Below are 21,196 nucleotides of genomic sequence, written 5' to 3' on the forward strand. Positions count from 1 at the left end.
GGGTGCGGAGGCAGAGTGAAAAGCCCCGGGCTTCCCTGGCACCTACTTGTGGTGGGTCTTGGGGGAAATACTCAATCTTTCTGAATGGATTTTCTTGCCTGTAAAGTGGCCGCAGTGATAATGATATCTTCGCCGCCAAGATATTATGAGATCTAAGTGAGATACACATGAATAGTGTCGATAAACTGGAATATCCCACTGTTCCTGGTTATTAACCAACTCTAATGACTGTGATAAATAAAAACCTCCCTTCGAATAAGCCAAGGCTTCCAGGTGACACGAGAAACACCAAGAGGATCACCGCTGATGGATTTGTTGGTAACTCTTCCCTGCCCAGAGTGATCAGCTGCCCGGAGGCTGCCTCTGGGGAGGGGAGCTTAGAAGAGTCAGGGAGTAAACACACGAGCTCAGAGAAGTGGCTGGAGGACCACGAACACAGGGTGAGGCAATTTTCCCCCCACTAGGGCCTCCCTGTGCTGCTCCTGGGGTTTGAGAGCAGACCCAGCAACCCCCTCCCAGGTAACAGAGCCACAGTAAACTGAGGCCCCTCAGTTTTAGTGCACTTCATGGAAAGGGAGCAGACCCTCCAGGAAAAAAAAAAAAAATGCTGATAAACTCACAAAAAAGTTGTGTTACTGCTAAACGCTCATTGCATTTCCTTGGGTAAGCACCATAAAAAATTTATTGCAGTTTTTAGAAACAAGATGCCAAGTGTATTTTAATTGCTAGGGTAGGGAGAGAGTCAGGGAGAAGCTGAACCAGGAAAATGCTAACTGGGCATAAACTCAGAAGGAAATCTCCCCAAGACGGGAGGCCCAGTGCTAAGACCGCAGCTCAGGAGACACAGGTCTTGGGAAGCCAGGCCCTCCTAAGATAGCAATGACTTAATGGCTCTCAGGCCTGCGGCTGTAGCCCACCTAGAGAGCTGGGGCTTTCTGCTGTAGATCATGTGGTGTGGACTTAAGAAATGTAAAGAATTAAATAAGTGAATGCCAAAATTCTAGAAAGATGAGCAGGAGCCCCGTTCTAGAGCTTTAACATGCATAGGAGAAAATTAAAATACTATATCTTAGCGTGTGTGTGAGAGAGAGAGAGAGAGAGAGACAGAAAGAGAGACTGAGAATGAGAGGCAGACCTAGACGAAACATCATTTCACTTTAATAACAACACGCCTTGGACCAGTTCGCAGAACTGTCATTTATAAACCAACACCCTATCCCAGTGCCAACCAGAGCACTCTTACAGGGCTCCTGCACCCCCACCCCACAGTGCCAGTCAGAGCCAGGAGGGAACGAACAGGCAGTAGGTGAGAAAGACTGCAGAGTGGGGAGGGTGAGGGTCCTTGACTCCATGCGCTTGGCCCTGCCTTGAGCCAGGGGCTCCTCTAGGGTGGCACCTGCCCCGCAGGAGAGCACACGGAGAGAGTGGTTGCAGGGTGTCCCTGAGCATCCTCCCAAAAGATATGCACAAGGTGGGGGGGGGGGGAGGCAGAAGGGCAGGCACAGAACTGCTACCAGTTGACTCCCAGCCCAGCCCCACCCACTCTCCTGTTACATGAGCAAGGCTGGCCCACAGGTGGTGACTGTCTTGTGTGGTAGGAGGTCCCGTGCCTTCGGCATCTGAGGCTGCCGCTTCTCCTCCATTTAGTGGACCTGCCAGAGACCCAGGAAGCGTGAGGCTGCGTGCAGCACTCGGGGAGGGAGTCCTAGGCTGACAGAGGAAGGAGCCAGACCCGCAGCATGGCCCCACCACCTACTAGCCCAGTAACGTTTACTGTAGTAAATCACTTGACCATTTGGAGCCTTGATTTCTACTTCTATCAAATGCAGCTAAATATACCTGCTTCTCACGGTTTTCTGAAAGGCCTGAATGAGGAGGTGGGTGCATGTGTCCCCTGTCGACTCTAAAATTTATTCCCTACCCATGCCTGTGCCCAGCCCTGCAGAAAGAGGCGTTTCTTCATCACGCCCTGCACTTGTAAAGCTCTTCATACACGTAACCCATTTCGTACACATTCTCCTGCTTGGCCCTCCCACCGAACGGATGGTCAAGAGCCTTGCCGGGTGTCGCACAAGAATTAATCCCTTGCTGAACCCAAGATGCTAAATGCCACGCTCTCTCCAGAGTGCAGGGAATGCAGGCGTTCCTAACCACCGTAGAAACCAGGAGTAAACCCGCATGTGCACAACACGCAGACCGATGGTGGGAGGCCTAGAGCCAGCTCCGTGTAGCCACTGCTCAGTCTGGCCTCATTCACTCCACACAGGAGCGGTCAAGGTAGCCATGGTGCTATTACCAGGAAACTGAAGCTTGCCAAGGTTAGCGATTTGCCAAAGCTCACAGTAAATGGCGGATCTGAGCTACAAAGCCAGGTCTACTCGAACCTCGTGAACACTTAAATCCTTAAAAATCCAATGGATTCAGTGTTACAAGCATCCCCTCCTCCTCCCACTCTCGGGACCATTCCCCAGCCCCAAGCAGGGCCCAGGCCTAAGAGGTGAGGGTCCCAGTGTCCGAGGGTTGGGTCCTTTACAAACCCACCCATCCTTGCCCCCACACTCACCCTCACAATGTCATGGATCCAGTCCAGGAACTCAGCAACCTTGGCGTAGATGCCCGGGTGATTGGGCTCCGCACAGCCACGGCCCCAGCTGACCACCCCCACCAAGTGCCAGGTGCCCCTGTCCAGGCACACCAGGGGCCCCCCGCTATCACCCTGAGGGCATGGAGACACAAAGAAAGAGGTAGTTAGTCCTTCCTGCTGGAGGGGACAGTGCCTCTGTTCCTGGTCCCTGCTGCTTCCAGCATGGGATCTCCGCTTGCCTCACCCCTCCATAAATCCTTAGCACACGACTCGACATGCCCAGGCACTCCTCCTTCTAGAGAGGCTGCTCGGAGCAGAGGTCAAGACACCGCAGGTCCTCCCATTCCCCCCAACACCACCACGGTCCCCCTCTGTGCTGTACCTGACACGCATCAGCCCTCCCATCCACGTAGCCAGCACACAGCATGCGGGGGGTGAGCGCCCCACTATACATGCAGGAGCTGTTGCAGAGCTCGGTGCTGAGCAGGGGCACCAACGTGTCCTGGAGCGTATCTGAGTTGTGGGCTGCAGGTACACATGGAGAAGGAGGGACACAGAGCCAGGCCGCGGGGCACAAAGCAAGGCCAGGAAGACACAACAACAAGAGGGAAGGTGATTAGGGGCCCTGGAGGCATTAGACCCATAGAGGGGAGCCCAAGGTGGGATCTGCGGACCTCGGGAAGGAAACGTGGGTCCATCAGACGTAAGAGTGAAGAGGAGTAGAACTCACACCCACACCCCCCCAAACACTGAAGTCACAGCACTCCTGGGATGGAGGGCAGGGGTGTCAAACACCTGGCTTCAGGAGATACTCAGGGATTGTTCTCCCAGAAAGACCCAGGCCAGGGAGACCAGGGCTCCTAGGTCTCACCAACAGTGATGCCAGAGAAAAAGGGGGTGGGCACCACCATTTGGCTGGGGGAGGTGGAGGTGGGAGATAGAGGGGCCTCACCTTGGCCAGAAGGTCCCCCCACCCCTATTTTACCCAGGGCCCTGGGAGCTGACTCACTGTGGCTGGGGTTGGTGTGGCCCCAGCCAGACACCCAGCACTGTGATCCCCTTGGGAAATCTTGCTTCTTGGCTGGCAGGCACACAGCACCCACGGTGTCTGTGGAGAAGCAGAAGGTCCTGGGTCCCACTTGGGCTTAGTTGCTTAGTTTCCTTTCCCCACCTCCTCACCCTCAGGTTGGGGGAAGAACCAGGGCTGGCAGGTCCTGTCACTCCTTTTCTTTTTTTTTTTTTCTTTTTTTTTTTAAAGATTTTATTTGTTTATTTGACAGAGAGAAATCACAACTGTCACTCCTTTTCAAACAGTCCTGGCTCCCTGCCTCCACCAGCCAGGTCTCCTGAAAGGTTGTGCAGGTCGTACACTGCACCACATTGGCACGGAGGTCACCACTGACACAGAGGATGATGTATAAACCACCGTGTGCCTGGTGCCTTCTAGGTTGGGCAATGGACACCCCGCACAGACTTCTCCAACTTCTCCTAATGAGGACTCATTTTGCATTTTCCTTAGGGTATTGGATCCCTCTTGGGGCACTATTTCCAAAAATGTGTAGCAAGTCCTACAGGGACTTGGGCCCAAACTTGTTCTAAAGTAACACACAGACATGCTGATGATAAAATAAACACTGAGTGCCATGGGGAGAAAGGATTCCCTTCTCAGAGCTCTTTCCACCTCCGCAAGAGCAGCCAAGAGAAAGATTCCCTCCAGTGCCATTCCGGGGCTCCCCAGTCCTGCCAGCCTCCACCTAAACACGGAGAGTGCAGGCCCAGGCGTGGTGGGTCTGCAGAGGGCAGCAAGCTGGAGCCTCAGTGCTATCTTGTTTTCTCTCCGTGTTTCTACGGTTGTTACCTATTCGCCACAAATAATATGGGTTCTCTGGTTCAGTCGTAACTTAAAGCTCCCCTTTCAAATATACTGGAGTCATTCTAGAAATATTAACTGCTGAGCCAAAGTTCAGGGAGTACACATGCGTGGTAATATTTGTGAGGGGCGGGGGGATGCAGCAACAGCTGCGATTTGGGAAACCCAAGGCTACAGGTGGTAATGGGAGGGAGGAGCAAAGAGTGTGTGTCCACGTGTGCACCTGTGCATGAGTGTGTACGCATGGGAGCATGTGTGCACGTGTGTGCTTGTGCATGAATGTGTACGCATGGGAGTGTGCGCGTGTGTTTACTTGCATGAAGATGGCATGAGCGAGTGTGTGCGTGTGTGAGCGCGTGTGTGTGTGTGTTTGTTGGTGAGGAGGCAGGCACCCGTGCGTGCTACGTGCAGGGGTGGGGGTTTGAGAGCCGCTGCCAGAGAGAAGCCGGACCCCGGAGTCAGGACATCAGGCTTGGGAACAGTTTGCTGAGAGATCTTGTAGAGTCACTTTCCTCACTAAACCCTGTGGTCCTTCCCTGTTTATACCTGCCTCATCTACCTGTCAGGGTTAGACAGAAGGAAAGACATTTGGGAAAATAAAGCTTAATAACTGCGACATGTCCCACGGTGGCTGGGACCTGGGGCCAGCCTGGGGTCGGGGTGGAGCAGCACGTGGGGAGATGGACCACCAAGGAAGCTCTGCCAGGTACTTTGAGGCAAGTCCCTCTTGCAGCCCAGCTATGCGGGGGGCCAGAACCTTCGCCCCAAGAAAGCCCACACACGTTGCTGCATGCTTCGGTCCAGGTAATGCCCAAGATCACTGTGGTCATCCAATGAACTGAACGTGTTAATGTCTACAGCACTAGGAGGGAACCTCAGAAATGAGCTCACTCCTCAGGCCCTAGCCACCACACACACACCCCCCACCTCCACCCCAGGGCCTGCCTCCCTCCCCACAGCCTGCACTTGCTCAGGCCAGGTCAGTGCCTCACCTGAGAAGTTGAGTGGCGTCCAGAGCCGCAGGAGGGCGATGTCATAGTCGTGAGTCTGGCTGCTGTAGAGAGGGTGGGGGACAATCCTCTCCACCACAGCCCCCTGGTGAGGCCTGACGGCACTGTGGCTGACCAGCCCCACGTGGACCCGCCAGCTGGACAGGCGGGGTACCCTAGAACTGCACACGGGAGCCATGCTGAGCCCAGGGAAGGATGGGGTGCACAAGACTGACCTAAATGAGGTGGCAGTTGGGGGAAGCTGGCCAGAGAAGCCATTTGTGGCTGCCCCCATCACCAGGCTGGGAGCTCCCAGAACCCAGGCTCCATGCCTCCTAAGTATCCTTGCAGCAGCTGGCAAGATACTGGGCATGCAGTAGGTGCTCCATAAATGCTCTAGACTGGCCAGAGAAGTAAGACAGTGTGGGAGATCTACAACTCCCACCCTCTCTGTCCTATATAAAACACCCTCCGTGTTTTTTAACAGACATCAAAGGGGCTTGTGTGATATGCTAACTGCGAGTCAGAAAAACCATGAGTCCTGTCTCTCCACCTACTGCGATCGATCGTGGGGAAGTTGCCTCACCGCTCCCAGCCTTGGTCCCCAGCTTGTAAAATGAGGAGTACACTATCTGCCCCACCCGCCGCCGGAGGGAGAGGTCCAAAGAGCTCATTCACTCGTCATTCATTCCTACATCCTACACTGCTCCAAGCTGTAGTTATGAAGCACCTATTATCTGCCAGGACTGTCCTTGGCCAGAGGGACATGGCCGCTGGAAAATCAACACAGAGACTCAGTGGTAAACAAAACTGAGAGTGTCAGTCCCCACGGAGCTTCCCGTCTAAAGGGGAAGCAAGACATTAAGCCAATAATTACATGGAAGGTGATTTAATTACAGTTGTGATAAACATTAAGAAGCACAGAGCACTGTGAATGGGAAAACATTTGCAAAACTTCAAAACTGAGCAAATATAAAGAAGCAATCTTTGTGTTATCACCACTATTTGTGCAGAGCTGTTCCCGGCAGGGACCAGGGAGAACTGCGCCATGCACGCCCCTCAGAAGGGACGCGGGGAGGCAGACCGTCCGACGGACGTGAACATGTTATACGGGACATACCACGGGCCAAACAGAAAAGGCTGCTAAGGCGCCCTCCTGGCCCGCAGCCCCGAGACTTGCCTGTGCACGCAGTGAGCAGCCGTCACCACCCAGTGGGGCGCCACCACGGAGGCCCCGCATGTGTGCCGGGAGCCCAGGGCCACACTGGCTTGCCAGGGCCAGCGCCCAGGAGCCACGGCCTGCCCACCAACTATCCGGGAGGCCAGGGGCCTCACCCCACACGCTGCAAACAGAGAAGCACAGGGGGGATGGTTAGCCAGAAGACAGGTGGGTGTCCGCATGGTCCTAATCCTCGGCGAGTGTGGCCCAGCGGAGACAGCTCTCATTTATTACTCCTGGCCCTGAGTTTGGGGGACAGGATGGTCCAAGTGTCAATTACACATCTGTCTGCCCCATCAGGCTACAAGCTCACTGAGAGCTGTGACCATGCTACATTGTCCTTGGAGTCCTGACACCTCATAAAAAGCCTGTTCCATGGGAGAGGTCGGAATGTTGGTGTATGGATGGATGCACAGATATATGGAGAAATACAGATGATTGGGGGCACGGGGTCAGACGAAAGGAGCTCCACAGACTGTCTCCCATGTGGCTCCTAATTTGCCCCCTTCCTTAGTCTCCTGAAGGTGCTAACTGGTTAGCAGCCAACAGTAATCCTTTTGGGGCTCTCCAGATGAAGGGGGGCGGGAGCTTCAGAAGTCAAGGCAAGTAGTCCCAGGAGGCGAAGCAGATCATCCGCCCAGATCAGTGACTGGTGGGGGACAGGACAGGGGCTTGGTCAGGGCTCTGTTGGGGCAGAACAGTGTCTGCAAGAAGGGGACCAGCAGGCAGAGGGGCAGGTGGGCAAGGAACCCCACCCCAGACCTACACTAAGGACGGGGGTAGACTCCCTCCTCCCACTGCCACCTTCCTGGACATGCCTGGATATGACTCACCAGAGCATCTGAGGGAAACGATTTGGCCGGAAGCGCAGCTGTTCCTACAAAGCAGAGGTGGCAGCAGGAGGCTGGGCAGGGGCCCACCCAATGGCTTGGAGGGAGGCCAGGGGCAGTCATCAGGTGCACACAGAGGAGGCCTCTGGTGCAGCCCCCATCTGCGTCCTGCCTGCCTCCCAGCCCTGGGCCCCTCCTCATTAGCAGCTCTCCAGGACAGCGTGCTACGCCGCCCCATCACCCCAGGAGGTCATGGCCCTTGAGGGTGGTCTTGGGCAGGGCCCAAAGTTACAAATCCGGTATCTGTAGATGGGAAGTCCAGCTGTGCCTACTAAGGACCCCAGAACAAACATGTGTCTGGTGGATGGATAAGGGAGTGAAGGAAGAAGGCGCACGTCACCCCACGCCCCTCCTGGGCTTCCTCTATTCTCTCTCCAACCCCTTCTTGCTCTCCCCTCTCCCTCCTTCTTCCAAGCAAAACTTCAGTTTCTGCTGGACCAAAACCCTCTTCTCTCTCATACACATCTCAGGCCCCGGCAGCCCAATGCCACGATCCCTCTCATATCCCAAACCCTCAGGGCCCTGGCTCCCTGCCAGAGTCAGTTCCACTCACGTGAACTGAGTTTGTGATTTCTGATTGGGAAACGCTCCTGTGTCCCATCTCACACAGCCAATGTCTTCACCCCCAGGCTCCCACAACAGGAAGATTTTTGCTGAACAGTTCACCAGAAGGGACCTACTCAGCCTCCTGAGAAGTCCTACCTGGACTGCCACACTTCCTCCAGGAAGCCCTCCAGTCTGGGAGGGAGCTGAGCAAACCGCTGGGAGCTGTTGAGCTTGATGTCAGACAGGTTCACTCCCTTGAGGTGAGTGAGTCTTGGCAGAAAAGGGGAACAGAACGGGAGGAAACTGATTGACTCTGCAGCATGGAGATGGCAATAATCACGACCAAGATGTGCCTGAGCTGCCGTTCCCCCAGCAGTACACAGAGCGAGACTGACAATGACCTCTTCTCAGATGCATATTTGTTAAAGAGCAGAGATGCTCAAAGGAGAGAAACAAGCTGAGGTCCCATCATGCCCAGAGGGCAGGAGATGGCCAAAATGACCTCTTGTCAGTTCCTGAGCACATTGACAGGACAGGCAGATAAAGGTCTCCCCCTTTTCCCCTTCACCCTCACTGGGCCCCAAGCCTGCCCCCACCCCTTACCTGAGATGCCCCAGGCTCTGGCAGATCCGTACCCCCAGGGCAGGGTTCCAGCCCTCGTGGCAGACCAGGAGCCAGTCTGGCCGTGCTCTCACCTGTGCTTCCAGCAGGAAGTCCTCGCTGTTTATTCTGAAAGATACTGAAGGTACCGCATGAAGTCACATCCTACCTCCTGTGGGGTAGAGGGACAGGCTGGGCAGGGGGAGCTGGACCTGGCCATGGGGGTCCTGAAGAGACCTCAAGATAGCATCTGGGTCACCCAGTGTCGGGCTCCCTGTCCCCGGGGCATCAGGCCAGTTCTGAGAACAAAAGAACCCCTATTTATAGTGCTGTGTTCCAGTTTGGTGTTTAATCAAGTGCTTTTAAATGTGCTGTCACCTGTTGTCATGGCAACCCCCCAGGGGGTGGGTATGACCACCCTTCCACGCTGCAGAGGGACCACTAAGGCAGGGAGGGTAAGGGACCTGCCCCAGATCACAGAACCTGTGCATGATGGTTCCAGGACTATGTCCCGTCTTCTGGTTTCAAATCTTGTGATCATCCTAGTAATGGTTACCGCTGAGCCTCTGCCTTCTTCAGGCTCTGTGCTAGGCTCTTTTACCCATCAGCTCGTATTATTCTTACAACTTCATGTGGCAAATAGTGGTATCTCCATTTTGTAGAGAAGGAAATAGGAGTTCCAAGAAGCAGTGTGGCCAAGGTCGCATAACTAGCAAAAGGCAGGCCCCATGCTAATAACTGTAACTTGGGTAACTGATTCCAGCCCCTGCCTGGGCAGCTAATCTTCTGATCCTCGACTCAGGTTTGGCAAGGAGAAGACAACATGAAGCAAGGTTCCCTGGCGCTACACACTGGCTCCCCACACGCACCTGTTCCCCCTTCCCCATCCTCCTGGCTCACTCTGCCCCAGAGGGCAAGTTGCCATCCCTCCTCCCAGCCTGGGCTCCTGGCTGTGCCCACGTAGGGATCAAGACCGTCCCCAGGGAGTGCTGAAAGCTCCAAATCCAAGATGGATTTTCAAAGCTGGACCACATCACTCCCTTCCCACCAGAGGAGGAGCCCCCACTGCTGGCAGTGATGTCAGGGCACTTCGTTCTGGTCCCCTTCCCCCGGCCAGAAGTGGGGATCCCAGAGCCATGAAGGGGCTCAGGGCAGGTGGGGTGGTCTGTAGTCTTGGGGGTGTGGCCCACCTGTTCTGGACAGCGTGGGGAACAGGGCTTCCGCACCGCTGGTCTCAGAGCAGCTCGAAGGGATCTCCTCATCCTGCAGAGTCCCAGGAGTGGGCTGAGAGGTCGCCGGCCGCAGATATAGCACTTCGGAGGACAAGGACAGGAGAGGGTCACAGAGAAGAGGCTAGGAAAGGGGAGGGATTCCCACATGAGAGGGTCAAGGGGCAGAACAAGACCCCTGCACGAGGGAGACCAAAGCAGCTGCCTGGGGACTCGCCCTCAACCACCCAGCCTCAGGCAGGTCCCCACCTAACACACTAAGAGGCACAGCTCTCTCTCCCTGTCTTTCTGTCTGTCTCTCTCTCTCTCTGACAGGGAAAGATTTCTAGAGACGGTTCGACTTCGGCCTCCCTGGCTCATCCATTCAAGTACCTTCCACTTCCCACTGCAAGACTAGAGCCTTCTGGACGCAGAGCCTAACTCCCTCCTGCTGCGGTCCCACCCCCGACCCCTTCTCCCCTGTGGGCAGTCCGGGGGAAAGGAGAAAGACGGGTCCTGGCTGCCTTTTACAGCTGCTTGTCTCTTCCCGCAAGGACCCCCCAGACCCTGGTCTTCGGCCTTCCCTGGAGCACAGAAGGGTCCCCGCACTGACCGAGAAGCCAGGAGCCGACGCTCACACCAGCCAGCAGCACCAAGGCTCCCAGCCCCGCACAGCAGCGCTGTCCTGCGCCCCGGCACCCTGCCAGAGAGGCTGCGGGAGAGGGGAGGGCAGCGTCTGTGTGCCTGGCCCCTGCCTGCCAGCCTTCCTCTGCCCGAGGCTCCACCATGGGGCTAGACAGCTATGGGGCTAGGGCAGGAGCTGCACCCCCCACTGAGCCTGCCCGCCTCCCCCTGCCCCATGCCCACAAGGCCCACAGAGCCACTCAACCCCCAAACAAGACACAGAGCAAAAGCAGGTCTGGGCTAAACTGTGGGATAAACTCGCCGTCGGCCACTGGGGGTTCTCTCAAGAAGGGTCTGGGGAATGTAGGAAGATTACCCATTTGCTGTCCCCACCCTGTCATTCCCCTATAGCCCAGTCTGGCCTACTGGGGTGCTGCTGGACTTCGGGCCTCTGCAGTGGGTCTCTTGGCTTTGCTTGGAAGTTCCTGGGTCCTGGGCTCTCCTCTGCATACTGAGCCTCCATGTGGGTTTGGCCATCCGGCATCAGGCTCTGGGGAAATAACCATTGGTCACTTGGGATCCCCACACCAAGGGGAGAAGCTCCAGCCCCTACAAGACGCCACTCTCTAACCTTGGCTGTGCACTCACTGCCTTTTTTTCATCTTAGAGACTCTGTGTGTTCCCACTGATGCCCCCCAACCAGGCCCTCTCTGCTCTCCAACCCCCTTATTCTCACACAGCCCGTAAGTACCAGAGCCTGTATTCAAACCCAGAACCAGCACTCCTCACCATTCCCTCCCTGGCCTCCTGCAACCATCAAGGATGCCCTCTGAGTCTCTCAGCATCCCTCCTCAGTCTAGATGCCAGCTTTCTTCATTACCTCCTGTCTCAGAGGAAGAAGGCCCCCTGCCCAATTCACCGTCCATTCATTTACCCAGTAAATAAGACTTAGCCCAAGCGCTTCTGGGTGGCTCAGTGGGTTCAACCTCTGCCTTCGGCTCAGGTCATGATCTCAGGGTCCTGGGATCGAGCCCCACATCGGGCTTCCTGCTCAGTGGGGAGCCTGCTTTCCCCACTCTCTCTCTCTGCCTGCCTCTCTGCCTGCTTGTGATCTCTGTCTTCAAATAAATAAATAAACCTTTTAAAATAAATAAATAAATAAGACTTAGCCCAAGTGCTAGGCCACAATGGAGGACAAGGTAGGGAGCTCAAAAGAAATCAACATGGAAAAATTCCAGGAATAAAATTACTATCTGCATGTTCAGTTTTTTAAATTATTGTTATGTTATGTCAGTCACCATATAGTACATCATTAGTTTTTGTCGTAGTGTTCCATGATTCACTGTGTAACACCCACTGTTCCATGCAACCTGTGCCCTCCTTAATACCCATCACCAGGCTCACCCATCCCCCCACCACTCTCCCCTCTGAAACCCTCAGTTTGTTTCCCAGAGTCCACAGTCTCTCATGGTTTGTCTCCCCCTCTGATTTCCCCCAACTCACTTCTCTCTGTCTTCCAATGTCCTCCATGCTATTCCTTATGTTCCACAAATAAGTGAAATCATATGAAAATTGTCTTTCTCTGTTTGAGTTATTTCACTTAGCATAATCTCCTCCAGTCCTGTCCATGTTGATGCAAATGGTGGGTATTCAGCCTTTCTGATGGCTGAGTGATATTCCATTGTACATATGGACCACATCTTCTTTATCCATTCATCTTTTGAAGGGCATCTGGGCTCCTTCCAGTTTGGCTATTGTGGACATTGCTGCTATGAACATCAGGGTGCATATGTCTAAAATGAAAACTTATGATCACACAAAAAACTATATGTATATAATGTTCATAGTAGCTTTATCTGTAACAGCTAAAAAGTAGGAACAAGTCAGGTGTCCTTCAATGGATGAATGACATCACCCATCGTAATACATCCATACCAAGGAATAAAGAAAAAGGAATGAACTATTGACACGTGGGACAATGTGGGTAAATTTCCAGAGAATTATGTCAAGTGAAAAAAAAACCAGTCTCAGAAGTTCACATACTGTATGATTCCATTTATATAACATTCTCATAGCAATAGCATTAAAGAAATGAAGACAGATTCCTGGTTGCCAGGAGTTAAGGAGGAATGGGATTGGAAGGGAAGTAGGTGTGGCTACCCAAAAGGTAACAGGAGGGATCCTTGGGGGATAGGAATGTTCTGCATCTTGACTTTATCAATGTCAATATTGTCGTGATATTGTACTGGAGTTTAGCACTCAGAGGAAAAGGGTACAGGTGAGATTATTTCTTATAAGTGCATGTGCATCTATAATTAACCCCCAATAAGTTTAATTTAATTAAAAAAAACCTTTAAGAACCAAACAAATAAAAAAATAAAATTAATTAAAAAATAATAAGGGGAACCTGGGTGGCTCAGTGGGTTAAGCCTCTGCCTTTGGCTCAGGTCATGATCTCAGGGTCCTGGAATCGAGCCCTATATCGAGCTCTCTGCTCAGCAGGGAGCCTGCTTCCCCCACCTCTGCCTGCCTCTCTGCCTACTTGTGAGCTCTCTCTCTCTCTCTCTGTCAAATAAATAAATAAAACCTTTAAAAAATAATACTATAAAGTAAAATTATTACTAAAATAATAAAGTAAAATAAATCAACATGAAACACTCCCCAACTGCCCCAGAGAATTTGCAGTCGAGTCCTGACATGTTAAAAAAAGGCAGAACATGTTAAGTGACAGAAGAAAGCAGGAGAGCTTCTCACTGGGAGATCAAAACAGGCTTCCTAGAAAAGGCAGCCTGAGACGGTCCCTCCAAGATGAGCTGGGCTTGCACAGACATCCATGGGCACTGGGGGAAGAGGCAAAGGCACGGGGTTCAGAAAGCACAGAGCAGAGTGAGCTGCAAGGCTGCGAGATGCTCACGTGCCATGAAGAAGAGTAATGGGAAAGAAGATCTTGGAAGAAACCCCAGACCGGCAATGCAAATCTCGGTCTGCAGCCTCTTACGTGAGCTGAACTCAGCTCCTCTCCAAACTTCAGTCTCTAGCATCTGATTTCCACTCACTGTCCAAGCCGCAGCAATCCTCCTCCAATTCCAAATGAGCAAGTTGACCCCCTCTTTAAGGACCCAACGAATCTTTCTACTCTTTAAGAAGAATCCAAAGTCCGAAGGCACCGCCTACAAAATCCTCTGAGCTCTCGCCCTTCCTCACCTCTCCATCCCCACCTGCCGGCATGACGCCCTCCGCAGTGGAACTCGGTCCTAGGAACACACACGCCAGTCTTCTGGGCCCTCACGTGCTCTCACACCACAGAGACTTTGCCTCTGCTGTCCTTCTCCCCGCGTCGCTGACTCGTAAGACCCAGCTTAGACGTCACTTCTCCAAGAAGCTTTCTTCTCTATGAGGCACCTGTTGTGTCCCTATATTGCGCTCATTTACTTCTCTTTCTCTCCGCCCTTCCTCACTGGTCTAGGCTCCCAGAGCCCAGCTCAGGGCCTGCCACAAAATGGGAATTCAATTAATGTACATTGAGGAGGAAGGGACACAGGTAGGGAGGCCACAAAAGATTATATGACCAAAAGGGTTTTATAAGTTATAAAGCACAGTGCAAATGCTAAGTATCATAATAATATTAATAAGAAATAGGGGGCGCCTGGGTGGCTCAGTGGGTTAAGCCTCTGCCTTCAGCTCAGGTCATGATCCCAGAATCCTGGGATCGAGTCCTATATCAGGCTCCCTGCATGGCAGGAAGTCTGCTTCTCCCTCTCTCACTCCCCCTGCTTGTGCTCTCACACTCTCTCTCTGTCAAATAAATAAATAAAATCTTAAAAAAAAAAAAAAAAAAAGATTCTTTCTCTCTCCCTCCCTTTCAGCCCCTCCCTGCACCTCGTCACCCGCACGGGCACATGCACTCTCTCTCTCTCTCAAAAAAAAGAAAAAAAAAAGTTAATAAGACTTGTCTCCTCTGAAGACCACAGCTTACCCTGTCAAGACCCAGAGTGGTACCCAATGATCATAAAAACCTGAAACACTGGGCACCTGGGTGGCTCAGTGGGTTAAAGCCTCTGCCTTCGGCTCAAGTCATGATTCCAGGGTCCTGAAATCCAGCCCCACATCGGGCTCACTGCTCCGCGGAGAGCCTGCCTCCTCCTCTCTCTGCCTGCCTCCCTGCCTACTTGTGATCTCTTTCTCTACCTAATAAATAAATAAAATCTTAAAAAAAAAAAAAACCTGAAACACTGACTCCAAGACAATGTTGGTTTAGGTGGGATTTCCATCCGTCAGATGGAATGTTCCTGTCACATTCCTCAGTCCTGCCTTTGTGTTCCATAGAACGTCCTCATGCTCCTGACCCTCTGGCTAGGAGGAAAAAAGGCCTTTGAAGACTCACCCAGATCAGTCACTTCTAAATCACCCTGGAAATCGTTCTACCAGATGTGTCAACACCCTTGCCAGCTCAGCTCGCAAGTAGGGCAGCAGCCCAAAATTCCGTATGAAGCAAGACACCACCCCTACCTACCTCCTATCCCCTCCCCCCTTCCCTCCCCTCTACCAGTTATGGCCCAGGACAGGTAGGGCTGGTCCTTCCACCAATAGGGCTTGCTGCTCCACAAGAAACATGGGGTCTTGGCTTGCCCCTCAACACAGACACTCCTTCTTGGGTCCAGAGATGAGGCTCAAGGACAAGAGCAATGAGACTGGAGAACCACAGGCTTGTTAGAGTCAGTCGGGCACCCATAAGAAAGCACAGAAGTGACAACGGCATTTATGGTTTGGGTTTCTCCTCTGGGAACATGGTTTCTCTTGAACGGATGTTCTTCTGAGCAAAGAGGCAATGCTTGGTCTGGAGAGAATTCCAGGGCATGGTCAGGCTTCCTCCTGTCTCAGTATCAAGGGAGCTTGGCTTTCAGTTCAGCTCCTGGACTAACTGGCCTCACCCAGGAGTTGCTCTACCTCCAGACTCATGAGCTCATCAGTATCCTGGAACGACTGGCCATCATGGAGCAGGACCTCCTGGTCCTCTCTTTGAGTATAAGTTCAGTGTAATAATGACTTGCTAAGCTCTGTCTATATGCAAAACACCTGGATAGGCCTATGGGGGACAGGAGAGACTAACAGTCAGTCCCTGGGGACAAACATTAGCCACACAGGGTCCCCTCTAGGATCTAGCCCTTGTGCAGAGCTGCCAGACAGGGCTCTTTCCACCTGCCTAGAAGCCCAAGTGTGGGGGCAGGGAGAGAGAAAGAGAGAAAGAGAGAGGCCAGGTCAGGGATGGCAGACGTACGTACGGCCTTACCATTCAGGTCAGTGGCACTGATGTAAACCCTCGGGGTCTCTAGGCAGGGTTCTGCTCCTGTTCTTGGATCAGCATCGATCAAACAGCCCAGCCCGCTTGGTCGGAGGATGAGGTCTCCCTAGTTCTCATACGCCCCTCCCTTTATCCTCCCCCTACACACACACACATACAGACATGCTCCAGAGAAACAATAAATCTGCTCAGAACCATGAATAGACCCCTTGTTGCAGGAAAGGGGGCCAAGGGCTGGGCTGGGCTGGGCAGCCTCAGCCCCTCCCATCTGCTAACTAGAAGCTTAGAAACAGAGAAAAAGGTTACAGGGAGGAGGGGAGGCCAGTGACTGTTGCTTAGCAACCAGGTCCCTTGTGCCCAACAGTGTGCCCCATGCATGCTAGCACAATCCCCCTTCCTGCTGACAGGGCTGTATCAGAAGGACGGTTATCCGCATCTGTGGAAATGCTTCTGAGCCCTCTAGGTTATACCTCCTCTCTGTGTGGGCCGGCCTTCCCAGCAGGCTGGGCTGTCACCGTGCTGGAATGGGGGAAATAAGGAGGAATCTTTGCCGTTTCTCTCCTCAGGGATGCACTTGTCACCCCAATGCTGGGGAACTACGGGCTTCTTCCCCCGGCTTTCCTGGGGGCCAGTCGCTGCAGGAGCCCTCGGCGCTCCCTTGCTTCAAAGCACAAGGCGGCCCAGCTGAGCCCAGGGTGGGCTGAACACATGGGAGCCGCATCACTTCAGGGAGGCAGAACAGGTGCCAGGGAAGAAAAAGGCTTGTGTGGTCTCCCCTCCTCCGAACGCTCCTCAAGGATCCCTCAGATGGAATGGTTAAGAATATGGGCCTTGGAAGCCGGGCCTTCACCTAACCCCAGTTCTGCCCCTTCCCTTACACGGCCTCACGTGTAAAATGAGGATAACAGGACCCACCTCCGAGGACTGATGCTGGAACCGAATGAGATAGTGAGTGTAAACCTCCTAGCCCGGCATGCAGCAGCATGGAAAAGACCCAGTAACTGTTGGCTGCCGGCATTATTATCACTGTTGAAGCTCGTGACAAGGGCTCTGCCTCTGCCCTCTGCTTCCTTCAGACGCTCAGTCAGCTCTGAGCTTGCGGTAGGCACACAGAGCTCCCCACACTTCCAACACGATGGAGACACGAAGGTCAGTTATGCATCACTGAAACAGGAGGAGAGAACTGGTGGCTCGGACTGAGACTCCCCGGGCTAGGCTCAGAGATCTCCTAAAACAAATACCCCCAGCCTACAAGCAGGCATACTTGCTGTGTGTTCCAGAACCGGTCTGGGCACAGACGATGAATAAGTCACCAACTAGGGAACGGCAGGCTGCGAGAAGACATGGGAACAGACACAAGTAAGTGAAAAGTGAATTAATAAGGCATAAACACAGGGGTATAGAAGACAAAGGAAGAGCTGACTCCTTTGCCCGGAGGACACAGAGAAAGCACCAGAGGGGGAGACATCTAAGCTGTGTTTAAGAAATGAGAACGCAATCATATAGAAGGGCATTCCAAATATACTATAGGTGATTTCAGTGAAAATGCCAGAGTAAAGACCTCCAAAAATGCTCTTCTCCATTAGAGCAAGGAGAAAGCAGACAAAAATTTATCAGAATCAAATTTTTTAAAGTCTGGAAATTAACCAAAGGCTCACAGCAATATAGAAAGTGTTTATTCAAGGAAAATGACACAATCTCAGTAAGAACAGTGATCTTTGTGGCATTTTAATTTGTTGTAATTCCATCGAGCTCTCTCTTAGAAACCAACATCCCTCAATCGCTAGGAAAACCAGCAGCCTAACAGCAACAGGTAGAACGGGTCTGGAGTTCCTTCAGAGCCTCCTCTCCAGAGAGCTGCCATTATTTGAAATGTCTAGAAAATCCCTTTTGTGAGACTGTCTTACTTTGACTAGACTCTGAGCCCAACAGCATATTATCAGGAGGGAACTCACAACTCTCAAATTTTCCCTGACGAGGGCAGTGTTTGGACCCCACATCTTGCGCTTCCAACTTTTCAGACTTCTGCCTGAAGGACGGGCTCCCCTAGTGCCTTGTTCTGGGAGGGAATGGAGCTTGCATGCTTGATAACCGCTGTAAGATCTGAGCACTGTATTCATCTTAGAACTCTTTAAAGTTATAAACTTCGGGACTATAGTTTATAACACTGCAGTATATAATTAAAATTTGCTAAGGGTATATAACTTAAATGTTCTCACCAAAAAGGACGTAAATAAACATGTGTGTCTTAGAGTAAACCGGGACTAGCCTCTCTATGGCCATCCTTTGCTACCTGAGAAGGCTCCTCTGTCTCTCTTCACTCCTTCCCTTCTAGGTGAGCTATTCTGAGTCCGCTGGCTGTTTCCCTGGTCCGGAGAGAATACCCATCTCCAGCATAAGGCAGAGGGGCCTATAGTGCAAACTTTAAGGAGGGACTCACTGGTAAGCAGAGTGCCAGTCCCTGAATACCCTAAGAGTGATGCCTCCTTAAATTTTGTCCCTTGCGGGCACTATCTGGAACCAATGGGAGCATGAGCCCTCTGCATGAAGGCCCTGGGAGCTCTATTTTTACCATGGTGATTCGTATGTAGGCTCATTTTTAAAATTTTTAAAATCTTTTTTTTTTTTTTTTTTTTTTTTTTTGGTAGGCTCATTTTAGTCCTGACCCTACTCTCTTACTTTCTGCCCCCTGACAACTCCCTGACTCCCAGGACCGTGTCTACGGATAGGCCTCGCCTCCTGAACGTTGAAATTTTGCTTTCTCTCCTCCTTCAGTCACTCTTCCCCAAAACAAGAAGGGCCTTTCTCAGCGGTCCTTTCGGGGAGATCTCTCTGTTGTTGTATTTCTCCTGTAGCCAAATGGAAATGTCTGAGTTCAAGTTATATAGAATTCTCAGACTTAACAAAGTTTGATGAAAGAATCCATCGTTCATGCCCCAGGAAGTTGGAGGCCACCCAAACTCAGGTCCCCTGACATCTGGTGTGGGGTTTTCTCCCATTCCTATCACACATACACACCCCGCAAGTCACCTATTCACAGAACATGCAGGCTCTGAGAAGAAATCCCATCTATGGACCGCTGCTCTGGCCAGTGCCTTCAGAGTTCCAGTCTCCTCGCGATGTTCCCTTCCCGTCTGCTGGTAGACGACAGCTCCGGCCCTCCTTTGTGGATTTAAGCCTGCCCATGATCCTCCCTTTCCGACCGCCGGCCCTACAGATTTCAGACGTGCTTGCATGGCCCCCATAGTCATTCACTCTTTCTCTCCCAGAGAAAGGGAGTTTGGTGCTCTCGGTGGAGGTCATGAGAGCAGGCGTGGAACGAGCTGCAGGATGGAGATTCTTAACAGCTCTGTACATGCCCTCAGTGCTGTCCATTCCCCTCTTCACCTTCCTCTCGACCAAGAATGCGTCTCTTGCTCTCAGACCCTATCTGTTGCATAGTGCATCTGTATATACAATATCCCCGGGTCCCCTCAAACAAGTCCCAGCCCCTCCTAGTTGGGTTTGGACCACCACACTGGGGTTAATTCAAGCCACCAGACCCTCTAATGCCATCTCACAGCCTAATGAGGCCCAACTCCATACCTCCTTCCATCTCCAGCCCTCTGGAGAATGGTTTTCTCAGTGAAGAAATGAATGATTCCTAAGTCTAATAAAAGATAAACTTTAAAAAGTAAAAACTGGGAAAATGCGAGATCCAATTAATTTATTCCAGACCATTACTGCGTCTTAAGAGGCAGTGAAGAAACCCTGACCGTCTGTTATTGTTTTGCTTGCTTGGAATACAAAGAAATGGATAAAAGAGTATTTAGGAGGAAAAGAAGAGCTCTGTGGTCTCCTATGGTAATGAGTTGCTTATTCATCAGCATACTGCTTTCTGAGTACTCCCTTCTGTCTTATTCTGACTGAAATCGAAAATAGGGGATGCCTAAGCAAGTGTGGAGGGCAGCTTCCTCAGAAGGGTCCCGGAGATGACGCCCATTCCGTCTTCTCCTTTCCCTCCCCCTCCCTCGCCCCAGCAAGACCCCACTGGCAAGAAGTTTGACCCTTGCTCAGCAAATAGCAATCTTGAATATCTTGGGGTCATCTTCGCCTGCTTCCAACTCCTGACCTTCTGCCCAGCCATTCAAATCGGACACTTCTCAAATCCCCCCCTTCCTCCAGCATCCTAAACACCCACCGGCATCTTCCCCCATAACAGCCGCCCAAATGATCTCCTGCCTCTCGTCTCTTCCATCCTGATCAATATGTGCACCTTCCCTCCTTTCGAGCAAATCCAGATGCTCCACTAGCAATACGGAAGGGTAAAATAAATGAAAATGGTCCCTCCTTGGTACTCTGCTGCCAAAGTAACATTTCCTAGAGCAAAACTGAAAATATTTAAAAAACCTTCCATAGCTCACCGTAGCTCCCACAATAAAAGTATTGATTCATTTGCTCATTTATTCCTTCAACAAGTGTTTTATAGGTTCCTACCAAATGTAGGCATCTTCCTAGATTCTGGAATTACATCAGTGAGTAAGTCGGGCACCACCTCTGCCCTGGAGGAGCTCATGGGCTTGTTCTAGCAACCCAGCAGTTAGAACGCAGTCTCCGACGGGGGGAGAACAGGGTATAACAGGGTATACCTAACCTGCACCCAAGTTAGTATGGCACAGGTTTTTTTCACAGGTTTACCCAACATACTTTTCTAGCCTCATTGTTTTTCCTCCCCTTTAACCTCCCTCCCGTAAGCCAGTCACTGGTTGTTTCTAGAATATCCCCAGAACAAAACATTGCACCTTCGTTCATCCTGCTCTCCATTCCTGAAATGCCCTTCCTCATTTAACTAATTAATTATTTTAGCCCATCAATCAGCCAGTATGCATTCATGGAGAACGTACTATGGGCCAGGCACTGTGCCAATACTGAAGGTAAGAATGCTGGGCAAAACCAGGCACAATTCCTGCCCTGAAGAGCTTACCAGTTAGTGGGAGGAGACACACACGAATCAGAGGACCACATGATGCGCACACTTACAGCTCTGAGAAAAGCGCTATGAGAGAGAGGTACAAGCTGCTAATGAAAGCATGTAACAGGGACATGACTGAGTCTGAAGACTCGGGAAAGACGTCTCCAAGGAAGGGATGATTCAGATGGGATCTGGGAGACATGAGAGTGCTCCAGGCAAAGACAACAGGCAAATTCCCTGTCCCAGGAGAGAGTCTGCGGACACCAAGGGACCAAAAGAAGTGGAAGCCAGACCGCAGAAAGGAGACGATGTGAGCGGAAGCTGGAGCAGGGGTGGACCAGATGAGGTGAGCCTTCAGAGCTGAGGTAAAGGTTGGTCCTTATCCCTAGAACCATAACAACCATTTTTAAAGA

The 21,196-nt window shown here is 52.0% G+C and overlaps 1 protein-coding gene across 1 annotated transcript; it reads right to left on the reverse strand.

The window, feature by feature from the left end:
• Positions 1-655: 655 nt before the first annotated feature.
• On the reverse strand, positions 656-15,932 carry TMPRSS5 (transmembrane serine protease 5). The gene is made up of 13 exons (XM_059181083.1): positions 15,821-15,932; positions 10,957-11,080; positions 10,520-10,618; positions 9,889-10,011; positions 8,702-8,837; positions 8,255-8,368; positions 7,496-7,539; positions 6,624-6,786; positions 5,447-5,625; positions 3,594-3,692; positions 2,967-3,109; positions 2,564-2,716; positions 656-1,652 (listed from the first exon to the last, which is right to left on the reverse strand). Exons 1-13 carry the CDS (start codon positions 15,821-15,823, stop codon positions 1,644-1,646), a joined length of 1,389 nt encoding a protein of 462 aa, XP_059037066.1. The 5' UTR covers positions 15,824-15,932; the 3' UTR covers positions 656-1,643.
• Between the last annotated feature and the right edge of the window lie 5,264 nt (positions 15,933-21,196).

This window comes from Mustela lutreola, chromosome 1 (assembly GCF_030435805.1).
Source record: "Mustela lutreola isolate mMusLut2 chromosome 1, mMusLut2.pri, whole genome shotgun sequence".
Taxonomy (NCBI): Eukaryota; Metazoa; Chordata; class Mammalia; order Carnivora; family Mustelidae; genus Mustela; species Mustela lutreola.

Bases quoted from the DNA above. Each gene is read 5' to 3' on its own strand.
- TMPRSS5 (XM_059181083.1), bottom strand. The intron at 8,838-9,888 runs GTGGGCCACACC...CGGTACCTTCAG, and splicing joins CCCCACGCTGTCCAGAACAG to TATCTTTCAGAATAAACAGC. The intron at 7,540-8,254 runs GTAGGACTTCTC...TCTGCTTTGTAG, and splicing joins GAGGAAGTGTGGCAGTCCAG to GAACAGCTGCGCTTCCGGCC.